General features: G+C 34.6%; 1 protein-coding gene across 1 annotated transcript; it reads right to left on the reverse strand.

The window, feature by feature from the left end:
* Positions 1-7,614: 7,614 nt before the first annotated feature.
* Positions 7,615-12,789, reverse strand: LOC142235537 (uncharacterized). Its single transcript, XM_075306790.1, has one exon. It carries the CDS (start codon positions 12,787-12,789, stop codon positions 7,615-7,617), a length of 5,175 nt encoding a protein of 1,724 aa, XP_075162905.1.
* Positions 12,790-14,226: the final 1,437 nt, after the last annotated feature.

Here is a 14,226-nt window from a genome sequence, read left to right on the forward strand (position 1 = left end):
ATTTTTTCAGGATTTGGTTGGAATTTTCGATTTTTTGGGGGTGGTCATGAATTAAGCTCCTTTTCGCTGTAGGACGCATAGTTTAGGAGATATGAGCAAAACAAGTTTTTCATATAAAAATTTCAATTTTTTCAGGATTTGGTTGGAATTTTCGATTTTTTGGGGGTGGTCATGAATTAAGCTCCTTTTCGCTCTAGAACGCATAGTTTAGGAGATATGGGCAAAACAAGTTTTTCATATAAAAATTTCAATTTTTTCAGGATTTGGATGGAATTTTCGATTTTTTGGGGGTGGTCATGAATTAAGCTCCTTTTCGCTGTAGGACGCATAGTTTAGGAGATATGAGCAAAACAAGTTTTTTATAAAAAATTTTAAATTTTTTCAGGATTTGGATGGAATTTTCGATTTTTTTGGGGTGGTCATGAATTAAGCTCCTTTTCGCTGTAGGACGCATAGTTTAGGAGATATGAGCAAAACAAGTTTTTCATATAAAAATTTCAATTTTTTCAGGATTTGGATGGAATTTTCAATTTTTTTGGTGGTGGTCATGAATTAACCTCCTTTTCGCTGTAGGACGCATAATTTAGGAGATATGAGCATAACAAGTTTTTCATATAAAAATTTCAATTTTTTCAGGATTTGGATGGAATTTTCGATTTTTTGGGGGTGGTCATGAATTAAGCTCCTTTTCGCTCTAGGACGCATAGTTTTGGAGATATGAGCAAAACAAGTTTTTCATATTAAAATTTCAATTTTTTCAGGATTTGGATGGAATTTTCGATTTTTTGGGGGTGGTCATGAATTAAGCTCCTTTTCGCTGTAGGACGCATAGTTTAGGAGATATGAGCAAAACAAGTTTTTCATATAAAAATTTCAATTTTTTCAGGATTTGGTTGGAATTTTCGATTTTTTGGGGGTGGTCATGAATTAAGCTCCTTTTCGCTCTAGGACGCATAGTTTAGGAGATATGAGCAAAACAAGTTTTTCATAAAAAAATTTCAATTTTTTCAGGATTTGGATGGAATTTTCGATTTTTTGGTGGTGGTCATGAATTAAGCTCCTTTTCGCTCTAGGACGCATAGTTTAGGAGATATGAGCAAAACAAGTTTTTCATATAAAAATTTCAATTTTTTCAGGATTTGGATGGAATTTTCGATTTTTTGGGGGTGGTCATGAATTAAGCTCCTTTTCGCTCTAGGACGCATAGTTTAGGAGATATGAGCAAAACAAGTTTTTCATATAAAAATTTCATTTTTTTCAGGATTTGGTTGGAATTTTCAATTTTTTGGGGGTGGTCATGAATTAAGCTCCTTTTCGCTCTAGGACGCATAGTTTAGGAGATATGAGCAAAACAAGTTTTTCATATAAAAATTTAAATTTTTTCAGGATTTGGTTGGAATTTTCGATTTTTTGGGGGTGGTCATGAATTAAGCTCCTTTTCGCTCTAGAACGCATAGTTTAGGAGATATGGGCAAAACAAGTTTTTCATATAAAAATTTAAATTTTTTCAGGATTTGGATGGAATTTTCGATTTTTTGGGGGTGGTCATGAATTAAGCTCCTTTTCGCTCTAGGACGCATAGTTTAGGAGATATGAGCAAAACAAGTTTTTTATAAAAAATTTTCAATTTTTTCAGGATTTGGATGGAATTTTCGATTTTTTTGGGGTGGTCATGAATTAAGCTCCTTTTCGCTGTAGGACGCATAGTTTAGGAGATATGAGCAAAACAAGTTTTTCATATAAAAATTTCAATTTTTTCAGGATTTGGATGGAATTTTCAATTTTTTTGGTGGTGGTCATGAATTAACCTCCTTTTCGCTGTAGGACGCATAGTTTAGGAGATATGGGCAAAACAAGTTTTTCATATAAAAATTTCAATTTTTTCAGGATTTGGATGGAATTTTCGATTTTTTGGGGGTGGTCATGAATTAAGCTCCTTTTCGCTGTAGGACGCATAGTTTAGGAGATATGAGCAAAACAAGTTTTTCATATAAAAATTTCAATTTTTTCAGGATTTGGATGGAATTTTCGATTTTTTTGGGGTGGTCATGAATTAAGCTCCTTTTCGCTGTAGGACGCATAGTTTAGGAGATATGAGCAAAACAAGTTTTTCATATAAAAATTTCAATTTTTTCAGGATTTGGATGGAATTTTCGATTTTTTGGGGGTGGTCATGAATTAAGCTCCTTTTCGCTCTAGGACGCATAGTTTTGGAGATATGAGCAAAACAAGTTTTTCATATTAAAATTTCAATTTTTTCAGGATTTGGATGGAATTTTCGATTTTTTGGGGGTGGTCATGAATTAAGCTCCTTTTCGCTGTAGGACGCATAGTTTAGGAGATATGAGCAAAACAAGTTTTTCATATAAAAATTTCAATTTTTTCAGGATTTGGTTGGAATTTTCGATTTTTTGGGGGTGGTCATGAATTAAGCTCCTTTTCGCTCTAGGACGCATAGTTTAGGAGATATGAGCAAAACAAGTTTTTCATAAAAAAATTTCAATTTTTTCAGGATTTGGATGGAATTTTCGATTTTTTGGTGGTGGTCATGAATTAAGCTCCTTTTCGCTCTAGGACGCATAGTTTAGGAGATATGAGCAAAACAAGTTTTTCATATAAAAATTTCAATTTTTTCAGGATTTGGATGGAATTTTCGATTTTTTGGGGGTGGTCATGAATTAAGCTCCTTTTCGCTCTAGGACGCATAGTTTAGGAGATATGAGCAAAACAAGTTTTTCATATAAAAATTTCATTTTTTTCAGGATTTGGTTGGAATTTTCAATTTTTTGGGGGTGGTCATGAATTAAGCTCCTTTTCGCTCTAGGACGCATAGTTTAGGAGATATGAGCAAAACAAGTTTTTCATATAAAAATTTAAATTTTTTCAGGATTTGGTTGGAATTTTCGATTTTTTGGGGGTGGTCATGAATTAAGCTCCTTTTCGCTCTAGAACGCATAGTTTAGGAGATATGGGCAAAACAAGTTTTTCATATAAAAATTTCAATTTTTTCAGGATTTGGATGGAATTTTCGATTTTTTGGGGGTGGTCATGAATTAAGCTCCTTTTCGCTCTAGGACGCATAGTTTAGGAGATATGAGCAAAACAAGTTTTTTATAAAAAATTTTCAATTTTTTCAGGATTTGGATGGAATTTTCGATTTTTTTGGGGTGGTCATGAATTAAGCTCCTTTTCGCTGTAGGACGCATAGTTTAGGAGATATGAGCAAAACAAGTTTTTCATATAAAAATTTCAATTTTTTCAGGATTTGGATGGAATTTTCAATTTTTTTGGTGGTGGTCATGAATTAACCTCCTTTTCGCTGTAGGACGCATAGTTTAGGAGATATGAGCAAAACAAGTTTTTCATATAAAAATTTCAATTTTTTCAGGATTTGGTTGGAATTTTCGATTTTTAGGGGGTGGTCATGAATTAAGCTCCTTTTCGCTCTAGGACGCATAGGTTAGGAGATATGAGCAAAACAAGTTTTTCATATAAAAATTTCAATTTTTTCAGGATTTGGATGGAATTTTCGATTTTTTGGGGGTGGTCATGAATTAAGCTCCTTTTCGCTCTAGGACGCATAGTTTAGGAGATATGAGCAAAACAAGTTTTTCATATAAAAATTTCAATTATTTCAGGATTTGGATGGAATTTTCGATTTTTTTGGGGTGGTCATGAATTAAGCTCCTTTTCGCTCTAGGACGCATAGTTTAGGAGATATGAGCAAAACAAGTTTTTCATATAAAAATTTAAATTTTTTCAGGATTTGGTTGGAATTTGCAATTTTTTGGGGGTGGTCATGAATTAAGCTCCTTTTCGCTCTAGGACGCATAGTTTAGGAGATATGAGCAAAACAAGTTTTTCATATAAAAATTTCAATTTTTTCAGGATTTGGATGGAATTTTCGATTTTTTGGGGGGTGGTCATAAATTAAGCTCATTTTCGCTGTAGGACGCATAGTTTAGGAGATATGAGCAAAACAAGTTTTTAATATAAAAATTTCAATTTTTTCAGGATTTGGTTGGAATTTTCGATTTTTTGGGGGTGGTCATGAATTAAGCTCCTTTTCGCTGTAGGACGCATAGTTTAGGAGATATGAGCAAAACAAGTTTTTCATATAAAAATTTCAATTTTTTCAGGATTTGGATGGAATTTTCGATTTTTTGGGGGTGGTCATGAATTAAGCTCCTTTTCGCTCTAGGACGCATAGTTTAGGAGATATGAGCAAAACAAGTTTTTCATATAAAAATTTCATTTTTTTCAGGATTTGGTTGGAATTTTCAATTTTTTGGGGGTGGTCATGAATTAAGCTCCTTTTCGCTCTAGGACGCATAGTTTAGGAGATATGAGCAAAACAAGTTTTTCATATAAAAATTTAAATTTTTTCAGGATTTGGTTGGAATTTTCGATTTTTTGGGGGTGGTCATGAATTAAGCTCCTTTTCGCTCTAGAACGCATAGTTTAGGAGATATGGGCAAAACAAGTTTTTCATATAAAAATTTCAATTTTTTCAGGATTTGGATGGAATTTTCGATTTTTTGGGGGTGGTCATGAATTAAGCTCCTTTTCGCTCTAGGACGCATAGTTTAGGAGATATGAGCAAAACAAGTTTTTTATAAAAAATTTTCAATTTTTTCAGGATTTGGATGGAATTTTCGATTTTTTTGGGGTGGTCATGAATTAAGCTCCTTTTCGCTGTAGGACGCATAGTTTAGGAGATATGAGCAAAACAAGTTTTTCATATAAAAATTTCAATTTTTTCAGGATTTGGATGGAATTTTCAATTTTTTTGGTGGTGGTCATGAATTAACCTCCTTTTCGCTGTAGGACGCATAGTTTAGGAGATATGGGCAAAACAAGTTTTTCATATAAAAATTTCAATTTTTTCAGGATTTGGATGGAATTTTCGATTTTTTGGGGGTGGTCATGAATTAAGCTCCTTTTCGCTGTAGGACGCATAGTTTAGGAGATATGAGCAAAACAAGTTTTTCATATAAAAATTTCAATTTTTTCAGGATTTGGATGGAATTTTCGATTTTTTTGGGGTGGTCATGAATTAAGCTCCTTTTCGCTGTAGGACGCATAGTTTAGGAGATATGAGCAAAACAAGTTTTTCATATAAAAATTTCAATTTTTTCAGGATTTGGATGGAATTTTCGATTTTTTGGGGGTGGTCATGAATTAAGCTCCTTTTCGCTCTAGGACGCATAGTTTTGGAGATATGAGCAAAACAAGTTTTTCATATTAAAATTTCAATTTTTTCAGGATTTGGATGGAATTTTCGATTTTTTGGGGGTGGTCATGAATTAAGCTCCTTTTCGCTGTAGGACGCATAGTTTAGGAGATATGAGCAAAACAAGTTTTTCATATAAAAATTTCAATTTTTTCAGGATTTGGTTGGAATTTTCGATTTTTTGGGGGTGGTCATGAATTAAGCTCCTTTTCGCTCTAGGACGCATAGTTTAGGAGATATGAGCAAAACAAGTTTTTCATAAAAAAATTTCAATTTTTTCAGGATTTGGATGGAATTTTCGATTTTTTGGTGGTGGTCATGAATTAAGCTCCTTTTCGCTCTAGGACGCATAGTTTAGGAGATATGAGCAAAACAAGTTTTTCATATAAAAATTTCAATTTTTTCAGGATTTGGATGGAATTTTCGATTTTTTGGGGGTGGTCATGAATTAAGCTCCTTTTCGCTCTAGGACGCATAGTTTAGGAGATATGAGCAAAACAAGTTTTTCATATAAAAATTTCATTTTTTTCAGGATTTGGTTGGAATTTTCAATTTTTTGGGGGTGGTCATGAATTAAGCTCCTTTTCGCTCTAGGACGCATAGTTTAGGAGATATGAGCAAAACAAGTTTTTCATATAAAAATTTAAATTTTTTCAGGATTTGGTTGGAATTTTCGATTTTTTGGGGGTGGTCATGAATTAAGCTCCTTTTCGCTCTAGAACGCATAGTTTAGGAGATATGGGCAAAACAAGTTTTTCATATAAAAATTTCAATTTTTTCAGGATTTGGATGGAATTTTCGATTTTTTGGGGGTGGTCATGAATTAAGCTCCTTTTCGCTCTAGGACGCATAGTTTAGGAGATATGAGCAAAACAAGTTTTTTATAAAAAATTTTCAATTTTTTCAGGATTTGGATGGAATTTTCGATTTTTTTGGGGTGGTCATGAATTAAGCTCCTTTTCGCTGTAGGACGCATAGTTTAGGAGATATGAGCAAAACAAGTTTTTCATATAAAAATTTCAATTTTTTCAGGATTTGGATGGAATTTTCAATTTTTTTGGTGGTGGTCATGAATTAACCTCCTTTTCGCTGTAGGACGCATAGTTTAGGAGATATGGGCAAAACAAGTTTTTCATATAAAAATTTCAATTTTTTCAGGATTTGGATGGAATTTTCGATTTTTTGGGGGTGGTCATGAATTAAGCTCCTTTTCGCTGTAGGACGCATAGTTTAGGAGATATGAGCAAAACAAGTTTTTCATATAAAAATTTAAATTTTTTCAGGATTTGGATGGAATTTTCGATTTTTTTGGGGTGGTCATGAATTAAGCTCCTTTTCGCTGTAGGACGCATAGTTTAGGAGATATGAGCAAAACAAGTTTTTCATATAAAAATTTCATTTTTTTCAGGATTTGGATGGAATTTTCGATTTTTTGGGGGTGGTCATGAATTAAGCTCCTTTTCGCTCTAGGACGCATAGTTTTGGAGATATGAGCAAAACAAGTTTTTCATATTAAAATTTCAATTTTTTCAGGATTTGGATGGAATTTTCGATTTTTTGGGGGTTGTTTGCACAGAACCACAAAGTTGATATGTCGCCCGTAGAACAACTTAGATTTTCTTTATATTTTTACCCGTTCAAACATTGCCTTTTTAAAAACCCAACGACCGAGTAAAAATTCAGTTTAAATAATTTGTTTTATTACAATAATTATTTTCAATGTAACTATGCCGAACAACAAGAGTTAATATTCTATTTGTTTTAATATAACAAGTTCAAACATTGTTTTCCTTTATTCGAGCAACGCGTTGGTGACAAACAATAATCGACAACTAACTTTAACTTTGATCATCTCTTCCCACTGAACCACGAAAAGAACCAAAAGATGACAGTTATTGATATGTATGTATGTACATACATACATGCATTCAACCAATGTATCAAATTTGCAAGCATTATGAAAAACAAATAACAAGCAAAAGCATAAACGATATTTATGCTTTGTTGTTGTTGTTGTTTTCTTCAACTATACCCACGACCAACATAAGCAGTGGGAAGAGATCGATCAAACCAAAACAAACTATAATAACTAATGTAACATTAAATGATCGAAAACAAACGAAAAACGAATATAGGTCATAGAACTAAAAGAGAGTAAAGTAAATAAACGAAATGAATTTGAAAGTAAATATTAGGGTGGGGAAACATTAAAGGGATGTAAATAAAATTTAAATAAAGAACAATTAAACGACTAATAAAATAAATAGTGAAGAATAAATAAAATAAAAACAATAAATTAATAAATATATAAATTAAAGTAATATAAATGACATAAAATACGATCTGCCCCAACATTCTCCCGCCGTTGAAACCTCCATGTTTCAAACCTCTTCATTATTTGGTAGGGGAGCCACTTTGTGAATTGGCCGAGTACAAATTCCAGATTTAGTTTTCAGTTCAACCACACGAACCTTTCCATCACGGCCTAGAATAGGTTTTGTAACACGAGCTAGTAACCATTGTTGTGGCGGAGTGTTGTCTTCATGTATTAGAACTAGTTGCCCTTCTTTTATGTTGTTATTGTCTTTGAACCACTTTGACCTTTGTTGTAAAGATAGCATATAATCTCGGGACCACATTTGCCAAAATTGTTGTTTCAAAAATGAGACCCTTTGCCACCGAGACAATAATGATGATTGGGATGAATCGATATGTTTATCGGGAACTGCAACCAATGAAGAACCAATAAGCAGATGACCAGGCGTTAGGGCTTCACCATCATTGGGATCGTTTGATATTGGAGCGATGGGGCGCGAATTTAAAATTGCCTCAACGTCAATTATGACTGTTTGTAGCTCTTCGAAAGTAAGATATGCTTTGCCAACGTTCTTTATAAGTAGCGTTTTTGTAGATTTGACGGCTGCTTCCCACAGTCCGCCAAAATGTGGGGCACGGGGAGGTATAAAACAAAATTCGAAACCAAGTTGACAACAAAGTGATTTCATGTCGTGGACCACATCATCTCGAAAAAGACTTTCTTTTAATTCTTTGATTTGGTTACGTGCTCCAACGAAATTAGTGGCGTTGTCGCAATACAACTTTTGGGGTATGCCACGTCTTCCAACAAATCTTTTGAGACACAAGATGAAATTGTTTGTCGATAGGTCCGAAACTAGTTCTAAATGAACTGCCTTGGAAGTGAAACACACAAATACAGCTATGTATGTTTTATAAGGCACTTTTCCTCGGATACGGTACGACGTCATGAATGGACCACAAAAATCAACACCAGCAATCAAAAATGGGCGTTGAGCTCGAAGTCGATCTGATGGCAAATTTCCCATCAACTGTTCCATCAATTTCGGTTTGTAATGAAAACAATGAACGCAATTGCGAACAACTTTGCGTACAACATCTCTGGCGTTTACAATCCATATTTTCTGGCGCAATAGTCCCAACAACACTTTTGCTCCAGCGTGTAAATGTGAGCGATGAACATGCTCAATATACAATTTAACGAAGCGATGGTCTTTTGGTAATAGTGCTGGAAATCTTGCATCATATGGAATGGGCGCTTGGGACAAACGACCACCAACACGAAGAATTTTGACTGTGGTTGCTCCAAGTGTCATCTCATGTACAAATGGTGAAAGTTTTTGAAGCGATGGGTTTACCAGACCACCATTACTCAGTGATTTGATATCGGCACCAAAACACCACATCTGGATGTGAGCCACAATTCTCCAAAAACCTTCTTCTAATTCATCTGGGGACAAATGAATTACATCAGAAATATTCACATCTTTCTTAGCAGGACATCTGTTGAATATACGAAAAATATAAGCAATTATTCTAATAAATTTAATATAGGAAGAATGCTTATCGAGAAGGTCATCTATGATGTTGACTTCTGATGAATTTGCCACAAAAACAGCTGCCTTTCTACGTTCGAGAATTTCGATGTTCAATTGTTCTTCAGTTCCGGGCCATTTTGTAATATCTTCTTCCAAAAACGAAGGGCCACTAAACCAAATGGTATTAGAAATTTCCTCCGCGCTACATCCACGCGAAACCACATCAGCAGGGTTACTCTTCGAAGGGACGTGTCTCCAGCTAACATTTCTTGTTTTCTCCTGTAGTTCAGAAATACGATTTGCCACAAAACAATTCAACGTCGACGAATGTAATTTAAGCCATTGTAGTACGATTTTGGAATCAGTCCAAAAATATATCGATGAGACAAAACTTGAAATTTTTGGTTGTATTTTGAGCCATGTGTTATTCAGCAATACTGCTGCGCACAATTCGAGCCGTGGTAGTGATTGTGCCTTAATTGGGGCCACTTTGGATTTTGCAATTAAAAGGGTCGTTTTGTATTCTCCCTTAAGACAAACTCGATAGTAAATACAACAACCATATGCTCGTTGCGAGGCGTCAGCAAATCCGTGAATTTCTCCAAGAGTATCATTTGAGGTTAAAACATACCTGGGGACTTCAACTTTATGTATGTAATTTAAATCCGATTTAATTTGGAGCCATAATGATTTAAGATGTTCAGTTAATGGGTCATCCCATCCAATGTTTTGCACCCACATTTCTTGAAGAAGTATTTTGCATCGAATGACAATGGGGCTCAATAGTCCAAGCAAGTCATAGATTTTTGATACAATTGACAAAACAGATCTTTTTGTAGGATTCATCACATCTGGTAACTCGAATCGGTAAGTAAAAACGTCCTCCTTGGGTTTCCAAGACATACCCAAGGCTTTTGCAACTTCATCTTCACTTGTTTTAATGGTGATTTCTGCATCTTGATTTGAACCGAACATGATGTTATTGCTGTTCCATTTTGCTAACTCAAGGCCATGGAAACTTAATATTTTTACTAGCTCGTTTTTCTTTTGAGCCAGCGTTGCAAGGTCGTCAGCGCCGGTGAGTACATCATCCACGTATAAATCGTTGCGCAAAACTTCAGAACCACAAGGATGCGAGTGCGAATATTTATCTGCAATGAAAAACAAACTACGAATCGCCAAAAATGGGGCGGCAGATAAACCGTAGGTAACAGTATTCAGTTGATATACCTTTAAATGTTCATCTTTTTGATTTCTCCACAATATGAGTTGATATTTTCTATCATTTTCATCTATTCGAAATTGTCGATACATTTTAGAAATATCAGCAGTAAAAGCATACTTGTGTAAACGAAACGAAAATAGTGTGGTGATCAGGTCTTGTTGTATTGTTGGTCCAACCATCAAAATATCGTTCAATGATTTATTTGACGAACTACGAGAAGATGCATCAAATACAACTCTAATTTTTGTTGTAGTACTTTGTGGTCTCAAAACACAATGATGTGGTATTATGTAATAGGTACCACATAACGGTTGATTATAGAGCGACATGTGACCCAGGGACAAATACTCATCCATGAATTCTTTATACATTGACTTCAATTGTAGATCACGATCTAAACGTCTTTCCAGGGACAAAAAACGTTTTCGAGCAGCTTCGAACGAATCGCCGAGACATTTGGGATTTTCTTTAAATGGCAAGCGGACCACAACTCTTCCATCAAAATCTAATTTAACATTTTCAACAAAGTGATTTTCACATGCTGCTTCTTCTTCGGACAACATATTGGGATTCTTTTCGTATTCTTCTACTTCCCAAAATTTTTTTAGAGTTTTATCAAGATCCACTTCTAAAGAATTGACCATCAAATTGCATGTAAAATTAGATCTCGCTTGACCAGTACTTGCGATACCACCAACAATGTATCCAAAAACAGTATTGGTAAGGTTTGGCATACCATATCCAAGAGAAATTCGACCATCAAGTAATAAATCAAAAAATACTTCAGCACTCAAAAGAATGTCAATATGTTGCGGTTTGAAAAACAATGGGTCAGCTAACGGTATATCGGTGGGAATTTTCCAATTTGAAGTATATATGTACTCACCGGGCTGTACAGATGCAATTGTTGGGGTAACAGCAAAAGTTGAGGACCACTGGAACGAACTAATTCTTGATTTTATTGTAGCGGACACGGTAAATTTAATTCTGGTTCTAACTTCTCCAATTCCCGAAACTTCTTGTGAATATGGTCGAAATTTAAGCCGAAGCCTTTTTGCAGTTTCTTCTGAAATGAAATTGAGTTCGGAGCCGGAATCAAGTAAAGCTCTTACCGGTTGAAAAGTTCCACAATAATCTTTGATGAGAACCACAGCAGTCGGAATGATTGCCCTTTTACATGAGCGAGCCACAAGCGAAACTGGATTTTGATTACTAGTTGAAGGTTGCACTGTAGTAGTATTCGAAATGGTTGACTGTCCCGAGTTGTCTGGACTAAAAATGTGCAACACTGAGTGGTGAGTTGAATTACAAAATCTGCAACGTGATTTTGATGGACATTTTGAAACCATATGCCCCTTTCGCAGACAATTAATGCACAGGCCACCGCGTTTTACAAAATTAAAACGATCGGGAACTGCTATTGCCGAAAACGAAGAACAAGTTTGCAGATAATGATCAGTTGAATTACAATATACACAATTTGGATTTGAATTGACGAAAGTATGGGCAGTGCGATTAAAATTTTGCTTGGGCTTGACAAGTTTTGCTTTTTCACCAAATTCTGTCCTTTTTCCATGACTTTCGAGAAATTGACAACGAAGACTCAAAACATCATAGCAACAATCCCAAGAGGGCAACGATTTATATTCTTGTTTTTCATCATAATTCTGTTTCGTATCTGCATCCACTTTATTCAAAACCAAATGTACTAAAATTGCGTTCATAACATCTGCTTCAGACCCAAGCGACAACAAAGAACCACGAACAGCCGAAACAGTGTCAATAATATTCCGCAATGATGAGCTATCACCTTTTGCCATTTTCGGAATATCGAAAAGAGTGTTGATATGTTCCAAAAAAATCAATACCTTATTGTCATAACGTTCCTGGAGCCGTGTTAGTGCTTTCGGGTAGTTTTCCTCTGACACTTGAAAAGCTTCAACAACTGCCAAAGCGGGACCACTGAGACAGTTCAATAAATAATTGAATTTATCAACTGGGGTAATAGTTTGATTTTCATGGACCATGTTGTTAAATGTCGAAATAAATCTTTTATACTCGCCATATTTTCCATCAAAACGAGGCAATTTCAACGAAGGCAAACGAGATTGTGTTGAAATTCCGGCAATTGAAGCATTCATCAAAGTAGTATCACCAGGTATAGAACTACGACTTTTGTTCAGAAGGCCCAATATTTTTGCCTTTGCTGTTATGAAAAGTTCTTCCAAATCACTCCTCGATGTGTCAGCCGGACTAAGTGTTTCTATTTGAGTTTGGATGTGGCACAACTGTTTGAAGTATGATTCCAAAATTTGCAAACGACACTCTAAAATAGTGGAATCTACTTTTGCACCATCTTTTTCTACCTTTTTATGCATGTTGCTGATATTCCTCTTCATAGAGCTACGTTGCTGTTTAAGAGAAGACAAATCAGCACCACTTGCTTCTTCAGAAGCATCATTATCGTCTCTCGTCATTTTGCAAACTTAAGAGAACGTCAACGACGAAAGAGAAAATTGCGTTTCTTATATTTCAGGAACAACAATTTTGCAATTAGCGCTTTCCAATAAATATGGCGCTAATTTCCACTAAATTGGAATTTTATGTATCACCAAGCCAAGCTTTATAATTGTTACCTAACAACAATTCACTTTGATTCTGCTAAGAAACTCCGAGTTGAATTTCTTTCAAAATAATTACGACGGCAGCAATTAAAGTTGGTGTCCAAAGGTACAAAACTAACAGGATTTAACATCAGCAGTAGGGGCAACGAAAGCACGAATAACACAACAATGATGAAATACCCCACACCACTTCAAATGTACGAAAACCTTTTTCCACAACAAATTATTTTCAACTTTAAACACTGACCGTCCTGTCACGGTCGCCAAAATGTTTGCACAGAACCACAAAGTTGATATGTCGCCCGTAGAACAACTTAGATTTTCTTTATATTTTTACCCGTTCAAACATTGCCTTTTTAAAAACCCAACGACCGAGTAAAAATTCAGTTTAAATAATTTGTTTTATTACAATAATTATTTTCAATGTAACTATGCCGAACAACAAGAGTTAATATTCTATTTGTTTTAATATAACAAGTTCAAACATTGTTTTCCTTTATTCGAGCAACGCGTTGGTGACAAACAATAATCGACAACTAACTTTAACTTTGATCATCTCTTCCCACTGAACCACGAAAAGAACCAAAAGATGACAGTTATTGATATGTATGTATGTACATACATACATGCATTCAACCAATGTATCAAATTTGCAAGCATTATGAAAAACAAATAACAAGCAAAAGCATAAACGATATTTATGCTTTGTTGTTGTTGTTGTTTTCTTCAACTATACCCACGACCAACATAAGCAGTGGGAAGAGATCGATCAAACCAAAACAAACTATAATAACTAATGTAACATTAAATGATCGAAAACAAACGAAAAACGAATATAGGTCATAGAACTAAAAGAGAGTAAAGTAAATAAACGAAATGAATTTGAAAGTAAATATTAGGGTGGGGAAACATTAAAGGGATGTAAATAAAATTTAAATAAAGAACAATTAAACGACTAATAAAATAAATAGTGAAGAATAAATAAAATAAAAACAATAAATTAATAAATATATAAATTAAAGTAATATAAATGACATAAAATACGATCTGCCCCAACAGGGGTGGTCATGAATTAAGCTCCTTTTCGCTGTAGGACGCATAGTTTAGGAGATATGAGCAAAACAAGTTTTTCATATAAAAATTTCAATTTTTTCAGGATTTGGTTGGAATTTTCGATTTTTTGGGGGTGGTCATGAATTAAGCTCCTTTTCGCTCTAGGACGCATAGTTTAGGAGATATGAGCAAAACAAGTTTTTCATAAAAAAATTTCAATTTTTTCAGGATTTGGAT

Source organism: Haematobia irritans, chromosome 1 (genome assembly GCF_050003625.1).
Source record: "Haematobia irritans isolate KBUSLIRL chromosome 1, ASM5000362v1, whole genome shotgun sequence".
NCBI classification, from domain to species: Eukaryota; Metazoa; Arthropoda; class Insecta; order Diptera; family Muscidae; genus Haematobia; species Haematobia irritans.